The sequence below is a fragment of the Colletotrichum paranaense genome, assembly GCF_030867605.1.
Source record: "Colletotrichum paranaense strain IMI 384185 chromosome Unknown Scaffold_2.1, whole genome shotgun sequence".
NCBI classification, from domain to species: domain Eukaryota; kingdom Fungi; phylum Ascomycota; class Sordariomycetes; order Glomerellales; family Glomerellaceae; genus Colletotrichum; species Colletotrichum paranaense.
Window position 1 is genome coordinate 2,318,687 of NW_026848960.1, and position 8,359 is coordinate 2,327,045.

Here is an 8,359-nt window from a genome sequence, read left to right on the forward strand (position 1 = left end):
TTCGGGCCCGGCAGACATTTCCTGTTACGGGAGCTTATAGCTGGGGGGCATGCTGGAAGGGGAATTGTCGAGTGGGACAGGGCTGTCAATGTCATCAAGATGCTACAATGACAGGGGTCCTCCCCTCTGCTTCTCAACCAAATCTCGGTAGTGACAAGGGTTTAGGCAGATGAAAGGGCCACGACTAGGAGGGGTTAGTGAAAGTCGACGATGCAAGTGGATGGCCGAACAAGTCTAAAACTCGGACTCTTCCTCCCGTCCCATACCGTGTTGGGCAAACATATCGCCACAGGCCACGTTTTGCGAATAGAACTTAAAGGTTGGTGGACCTTTCCGCCGACTTATCGGATTTTCGTACGAGGGTCTCGTAAACTAGAGATTTGGTGGACCGCATTGGCTCGCTCTCGGATTCCCTTCAGCACAGCATCCCGCGATGTAAGGTCGTGTTATGAAACCATCGTTTGCGAAAAACTGGTGTGAGTTGCCTGCATCATTCACTTGATGTGATGTGGAATCATTCACTGCGGAAAACAAGGATAATTATCCGTATTCACACAGTCAAGGGTGACTCGGTCTAGTACTAAATAAAACCCGCTACTCCGTCGAACGTGACAGTTGACTTGAAGCAAGCTTCGCTCAGGCGCGGCTTCGCGCGGTGTTGCCATCGCTTTCTCCGAGGGATAGTCTCTCGCGAGTACATGGCAGGCAGATTAAACCAATGTGAAAGCGTCATTGGATGATGAAGACACATCATGCAAGTAGTGGTTGATCTATTCTCATCTTGCCTTCTCAAAGGGGCACTCAGCTCGTAGTGACACGGCGAAGGCCTTGACCCTCAGAGATGGCAGCTCTTACCCTCCTACTTCATTCAGAAAATCCTCGATTACAACAAGGGCTTCTGGGCTCTGTGATGCTTGGATCCAACTCAGCGTTGCTCGGCTGCACATGGAAGACGCAACGATACTGCGGCATCAATGAAAAGAGGGAGAGAGCACTGGAAATTGCCAAATTGAGAGTTGTATTCAAATTTATGACTGGTCATCTAAGCCGACGTTGATGAGATATACACGCAGTCTACCCCGAGAGTACTACCTAAAGGCCCTTATAATGGTAGGGTGAAAGGCCTACAGGATACCTGTTCCCATACCGACGATGGACGTTAGTAAGCATAGAGCTTCGCATTCTCATCCTCACTCTCCCTGAGCTTCTTGTTGATACTCATCAACCAGAACCTCATCGCCCACGCACATATGATGCTTGCAACGGCAAAACCAATCATGCATGAGAAGCCGATCATGTACCTGGGTCCATCAGAGGTGGGCCAAAGGTAGGCACAGTAGATATAAGCCAAGTTGGCCGTGACGTTGACCAAGGAGTATGCGACGGCTTTCTTCTCTGGCGTCTGTGACAAGGTATCGCTTACCCATCCCAAGATAGGAGATCCTACGGAGTAAGCACCAGTTGCATACAAGAAAGTTGCTGCATATCTGACGGCATTATTGGTGGTCCCAATCGTCATGGCGAATCCGACCACAGCAAGAGATAGTCCAGCTGTGATGTGCCAGGTTCTTTCGTTGAATCGCCCGCTTGACCAGGCAAATGGGATGCCAAGAAAGCCAGAAACAAAGTAGGGGGGAGCGGTTAGGAGAAGAGCCGTAGTCGACTTGAAGCCCCTAATCGGACATTAGCGTTTTTCCAACTTTAAGCACTTGTTACTTTTTGGGTAGGGGTCCGTTATTTGGTAACTTACATGGTACGAACAAGGGTTGGAAAGTATGCGTTGAAGCTGACCGCAGAAATATGGAAGTTCTGGCAGGCGCAGAACAACCAGGTTTTGGGGTCTTTCAGAGCCTGCTTGAGACCATCCATGGTAGAGCCACGCTCTTGTCTGCCGACTGTATCCCGACGAATGCGTTCAACAGCAAGTTGTCTCTCATCCTCGGTAAGCCATCGGGTAACGGAGGGATCGTCAGGAAGAAGGAAGAACCCGAAGACGGCAATCAATGCGGTGACCGAGCCTTCAATGATGAAGAGCCTAGCCTTATTAGATCATAATCCATGACAGATAAGATATGCAGCTCTTACCATTTCCAGCCTGCAATTCCCTTGACCTGATCTAGGGTTGTAAAAGTCGCAGCAGCAATCAGACCTGAGCAGCCAGTACTGACTACTTGACCAGTATAAAGGATGGATATTCTGGTTGCGAGCTCTTTCCTGGTGTAGAAGATCGATAGCAGATACAGGGCACCTGGATAGAAGGGCTGGAAAGGCGAACCCAGGTTAGCCTGCGCTCCACCTTTCACTTGCTTTGTGCGACTCACTGCTTCCACAAATCCAAGGAAGAACCGGCATGCCACCAATCCACTGTAGTTTTTGACTCCCGCTGTGGCAGCAGAGATGGCAGCCCAGCCAATCATACAAGTTGACATATAGATTGATGGGCTCGTGCGTGTGAGGAACATATTTGAAGGCACTAGACGTGGTCAGACTCAGCGCACCTGAGAAGTTTCCAAAATATTGACTGACCCTGCATCAGAAGGTACCCAACGAAAAGAATAGAAATGGCAGTGTTGTATTCGACCCCTTTCAGTCCCAAGTCTTCCTCCAGCGTGTTCAGTCGAGCTTGAGGGAGAGCATTACGATCGAGCTAAGTTCGAGGTTAGGGCCGACTTTCGAGTGGGAACATATAACTCAGGCAGGTCTCGACGTACGTAATTCATGAAATACATTGCCCAAAGAATCGGCTACGAGAAGATACCACGTTAGCATCATGTTCACAAAAGGGCCAGTCAAGATCCCAGAGGCTTACCATGATCCTGCGATCTAGCTTACGAACGAGGGCGATTTCAGCCGGATCAGTCTTCTCATGGGCGCCGGAGTAATCGCCAGAAACAACGGCCTCGCCCTTGACCGACTTTTCATCGTGTTCAATTTCGAGCGGGCCGCCTTTCTTGGAATCGGCATCATGTGTAGCTGCCATTTTTAGTAGAGACGAGAGACGAAGGCAGAAGGCACTAGAGAGAGAGAGAGAGAGAGAGAGAGAGAGAGAGAGAGAGAGAGAGAGAGAGAGAGAGAAAACGAGGTCGCAGACAAGAGATTCTATGCTCTTTCGCTCTTTGTGTCAATGAGAAAACACACAAGACATCGTCTGATTTATACATAACAGCTATCTATCATCTGGCCATCCCCGGCTTTGCGGGGCTGGCTCGACTCAACCCCAGAAAATACACGTTCCCCGCAAGCGCCAATCTCATGTTTAACTCAGACCCGAAGTTCAGGATACGGGGAAAGGGGCCAAGACCCGGCGAACCGGCGCATGGTCTGTGCTATTCCGATACGCCGTTACGCCGTTACGCCGCTCAACACGGCCTTACTCCGTCCTTATCCCGCGATTTGGCCCCCCGCTACTGCATTATCCCGTGCCCCACCGCGGGGTCCTCGGTGTAAGTCCGGACATTGGCCGGAATGATGTCCATCCAAGTCAAGGAATAAAACAGACCGAGGAGAACGCGACGACGCATTTGGAAAGCTTGTCTTGGGACGAAGTTTGCTCTCTGCTCTCTCTCGTCTGAACTGCTGCTTCTAAGCGCATTCCACTCGCCATGTCTGCCGCCACTGTCTTCGATTCGACGCTCTTTGGCAACATTTTTGGCACAGAGGAGGCTCGCCAAGCCTTCTCTGAACGATCTTATGTTGCCAATCTTATCAAGGCCGAGTGCGCTCTGGCCGAGGCGGAAGAAGCTGAAGGTATTGTGCCGGGTGGCACTGCTGCCGTATTGAGGGAGCATTGCAATGTCTCCAAAATCGACTGGCAGCTTCTTGCAGCCCGCACAGAGATCGTGGGATATCCGGTACTGCCTTTGGTAGAACAGATGTCGAAATGGGTTCCCGAAGAGACTTGTAAGTCTTGGCTGACAATTCCACAAATGGTACTTCAACTTGCTAAAGCTTCAACCTCAAGCTGGTTACATTCACTGGGGTGCCACAACACAAGACATCATGGACATAGCGTCGGTACTCCAAATGAAAACTGGTCTTGAAATCGTCGAGCGCCTTCTGCGCAAAGTCACCTCCACCTTAGAGACAATGTCCGCCGCTTACAGAGATGTACCCATGGCCGGCAGGACGCATCTGCAACATGCCCTCCCAATCACTTTCGGGTACAAATGCGCAGTTTGGCTGGCTGGCTTCCGCAGACACGTGAAGCGTCTGGAACAGATCAAGGAGAGCTGCTTGCTTGTTCAATTCGGCGGTGCTGCTGGTACCCTTGCTTCCCTGGGCACAAGCGACAGTGGCATTCGCGTGCGCAAGCGACTCGCAACTATTCTTGGGTTGCAAGACCCCATCATCACTTGGCATGTGGCGCGCGATACTGTTGCTGAGATTATAAACTACCTTGCCCTGGTGGGTGGTAGTTTGGGCAAGATTGCCCTTGACTTGATTATCATGTCATCAAACGAGCTGAATGAGGTGAGTTTATACCTACTAGCTCTTGAAATGGGTTGAGAATACTGACGCACACTTCACAGGTTGCCGAGCCTTACGTTCCCCACCGTGGTGCCTCCTCGACCATGCCTCAAAAGCGCAACCCCATTTCCAGCGAAGTGATACTCGCGCAATCGAAGATTCTGCGCGCACAAGCCGGCCTTGTCCTCGATGGCATGGTCTCTGACTTCGAACGAGCCTCCGGACCGTGGCATCTAGAATGGGCTGCTATACCTACAGCCTTTATTTCGATCGTTGGGTCCCTCTACCAAGCCGAATTTGCCCTGTCGGGGCTGCAGGTCAATAAAGATGCCATGATGGCTAATCTCAAGTCAACAAGGGGCCTGATCGTAGCGGAGGCTGTCATGATGGACCTAGCAAAGTACACCGGCCGCCAGGAGGCGCACGAGATTGTTTACAAGGCGTGCGTCAAGGCACACGAGAACAGCATGTCACTGCAGGAAGCATTGGAAGAGTCATCAAAGGTGACGTCTCACCTTGCTTCGCCAGACCTCGCAAAATTGTGCGATCCTACAAGGTACCTAGGATGCTGTCAATTGATGCTGGACGAGCTGTTGGGACAAAGGGAGGGGCATGGTAATGGAGACGGGAAGGACTTGAACGGGGACAATGGGATTGCAGATACCATTGGAATCACCAACGGCAGCCGTTGAGCTGATTAGAGAGACAGATAAAATATTTGATTTAGACCCCTTGTGAAGACCTCGGGAGTCAAGTTGAAACGTTTATTGCTCTGCATTGCATTCCCAAAAAGCCTTCAGCTTCTCTTCTTGCCTCAGCAGTGACCAGCCCATGTGCGCTTCTGACTTTGCGAGAATATCAAGCAATTTTTCCTGTTCCGCAGGCTCGTGAAATAAATGACCACCTGTGTGGATAGCAGATTGTCAACAACCAGATGTTGCACTGGATCAATACGAGAGCCGAACTTACACATAGCAACCGTCATTCCCGCGGCTATGGTTGCTGGCTGCCACTCGCCTGCCGAGTGTGCAATACCACAAATTTGGCGGATCAAGCGACGAATCTCTTCTTCAACAGCATTTGAAGCCATAGCCTTGTCGAGACCAAGTACAGGCATACGGGGGTCGTGAGTCAGCAACATTATCTGGCAGATAATGGCATGCTGCTGGCCAGCAACTAGGTAGACGAGGAAAGGTAAGTGATCACTACCCATACTCATGCTAACCACAAGAGCAATGAGAAGCACTGGGACTTACTATGAAAATCGTTGGCAAAAACGATCTCAGGAAAAGTCTCGCGATCAGAGCCCGTTTGCCACAGAGGATTGAAAGATGCCGGCCTCTTCTCCATCCATTGATGTAGATAGGCACGCAGATTCTCCCAAGACCCGATGGACCGCGCGTCTGGGCCGTATGCAAACATCAAAACATCCTCAGTAAAAGTGATGATGCGCCACGCCCAATCGAAGTCGGACGTGGGCTCAAGATTTCTGGTGATGCCGCATCTCTCTGCAAGACGGGGTGGAGGGGTACGTGCTACAAAAGAAATGAAGATTTCCTGACGGATAGCCACTAGCAGACATGCGCGACATAGACTATAGTTTGGATCATCGGGAGACTCCGGTAGAGTAAAAATGTTCGTGTCTAAAATGTGCCCATACGGCCGGTCATCGACAGACGGGACTGGCTCGACTCGGTCAACAATCAGGATAATGTGAAGGCGACCAAGTAGACCGCACCTGTCATTTCCTCGTAGAGTCGCAGGATCATAGTAATGGCGCATAGAACTCCAGTAGTAAAGCCTCGTGCCGACCCTGGGTGTGCCAAAGCCGGGATATATGATTGTAGGCATCTTGCTTGATAGTCGTCGGCTTCTCCAGGAACCCATTTCTCGGGCTGTGTCTGGCTCAAATGCTTGCATGAGATTGCCAAAAGGGCGTTGAGAAGAACAAAGTGGGTCGAAGCCGCTTGCACGATGACCGTTCTAAAGTGACGATCTTTATCGCAATAGTCAAACTAGACGGGGATCAGTCTATCAGATCAAAAGCGTTGCGCTCTTGCTAAAGGTCAATTGACAGTATGTACCCAAAGTGAAAGATGATTGATAAAATGCTGAATCAGCAAGACTTCTCGTTTGTCTCTCAAAGGCCATAGAGGATTGCATGGAGGCTCTTCAACATTGCAAGGGTAAAGTGACTCAGAAGTATCTGGCTCAGGTGGTTCTGGTATCTGAATTGCTTCTCCCACCTGGAGTGGCTCGGCGGATGTAGCGATAATCAGATTGGCAATACTTGGGAGGTTGAGGGGCCTTTCAGTAGCACTTGTTTCTTGCGGCGATTCTTCTCGGTCTAGAGCGATGCTGTCCGCTGAGAATACAACTACACAAGTTTTAGCTACCTGAAGAGACTGTACGTGGTCCAGGAAACCAGTATCGTGATAGGTATTAATCTCACGGGTAGACGGTGTTGATAGCCAGACTTGATGAGCTGGGAAAGGAACAGCTCGGCTGTCCTCTGGTGACTCCTGAAAACCATCTATGGCCGGGTTGTGATGATGGCGAAATGTTATTCGGGTGGTTGCTTTGTAAGTACACGATTTAGCAGCCTTTGCGCAAGGGGAGCATGTCGGACTTGGTGTGTCGCCTAATCGGATGGCCTTCAGTATTTATGACTCTATAATTTTAGACCTGCCGATTATACTTGGTACCCGACCTACATTTCAAGTGAAGCCGAACACATCGTAAACTTGAGAGGGCGTTAGCACCATCTTGAGACGCAAAAGGAGTTGACGTTTGATTTGAACGTACCATGACTGCCGTTTGGAACGGCTGGATCCTCTTGGCGGCGTCTGGTCACGCTGTTCTGGTTCATAGGCCCCTGTTCGAACCTCAGATGAGCTGATGGACATCTTTACTGTCAATACCGGGAAGAAATGATACAAAATGCTCTTGACATGATTGATTTTGCTCCTTGTAAAAGACATGTGCGTGGTGCCGGAGAGACCGTCTCGATTTTGGGCCATCAACGAAAGCCGGAAAGGCAGGTGGGGCCGATGACATAAAAGGCAATTTGGCTCCGATCCCCCACTTGGGATCGGAGCGATTTTACCTTTCTGAGCTTCACACCACACACCATCACAAGCAGCTTCAGGTCCCACCAGTTGACCCAACACCATGACATCAAAGCCAGCAACAGGGGACACGAGGTGACAGCCCCTTTTTAGGACAGCCTAGACTTCGTTTAACGAAAGTCTTGAATAATAAACAACCGTCTTTGAGCCTGCTTGACTCTCTCCGTTCAAATGTGAATATATCGATTCTTGTTCGTGTAAAGTATGTAGCGCACAACTTGCGCAGGGTTCCTCGTGAAGCTTGAGAGCGGAATAGTCGTGCATCGTAACCCGATTATTGTATGACTAAACACTTGCAACTCAATAAGCCTTGGTGTCTTAGTTGCATGGTTGTTAATGGCCGCCAAATTTAACGATTCATTCAGATGAGAACCAGCCCGCGTCGCGGGGAGCCATTTTGCCTCAATAGCTTCCTTGTTTTGGATGGGACTTGGGAGTAAAACTTCACAACCCGCTGGTCGGAATAGCGGAATAGTGTTGTATCAAGATGACTAGCACCAACGAGGGTTTAAAGGGGGAATAAGATGGTTTATGGTGATGAGCCCTGGAAAAATCGTTACAAACTATGCAACTAACAGGTATATATGACGAATGTGCAATAGGTCCGGCTTTCGGTAGCGATGCAGCCCCGGCTCATCACTTTCTCCACAACACCACCACATAATCGACGAGCGCGTATGCCTTTTTCGGGTTTCGAGTCAACTACACTCTTAGCGAATGCGAATTCAACGCTGTCAATGATGCTGAGCGAAACGGGAGGATGA

General features: G+C 50.1%; 3 protein-coding genes across 3 annotated transcripts; 1 reads left to right on the plus strand and 2 right to left on the minus strand.

Moving 5' to 3' along the window:
• Positions 1 to 1,159: 1,159 nt before the first annotated feature.
• Positions 1,160 to 2,980, minus strand: CPAR01_02680 (uncharacterized protein; the record flags this gene model as incomplete). Its single annotated transcript, XM_060486967.1, has 6 exons — positions 1,160 to 1,673; positions 1,751 to 2,035; positions 2,086 to 2,473; positions 2,527 to 2,647; positions 2,712 to 2,744; positions 2,810 to 2,980. 6 exons carry the CDS (start codon positions 2,978 to 2,980, stop codon positions 1,160 to 1,162), a joined length of 1,512 nt encoding a protein of 503 aa, XP_060354295.1.
• A 622-nt stretch (positions 2,981 to 3,602) lies between these two features.
• CPAR01_02681 (3-carboxy-cis,cis-muconate cycloisomerase) lies at positions 3,603 to 5,159 on the plus strand (the record flags this gene model as incomplete). Its single annotated transcript, XM_060486968.1, has 3 exons — positions 3,603 to 3,900; positions 3,962 to 4,470; positions 4,530 to 5,159. The coding sequence occupies 3 exons, from the start codon at positions 3,603 to 3,605 to the stop codon at positions 5,157 to 5,159; spliced, it is 1,437 nt and encodes a 478-aa protein (XP_060354296.1).
• Positions 5,160 to 5,231: 72 nt separating this feature from the next.
• Positions 5,232 to 6,318, minus strand: CPAR01_02682 (uncharacterized protein; the record flags this gene model as incomplete). Its single annotated transcript, XM_060486969.1, has 3 exons — positions 5,232 to 5,371; positions 5,437 to 5,643; positions 5,724 to 6,318. The coding sequence occupies 3 exons, from the start codon at positions 6,316 to 6,318 to the stop codon at positions 5,232 to 5,234; spliced, it is 942 nt and encodes a 313-aa protein (XP_060354297.1).
• Positions 6,319 to 8,359: the final 2,041 nt, after the last annotated feature.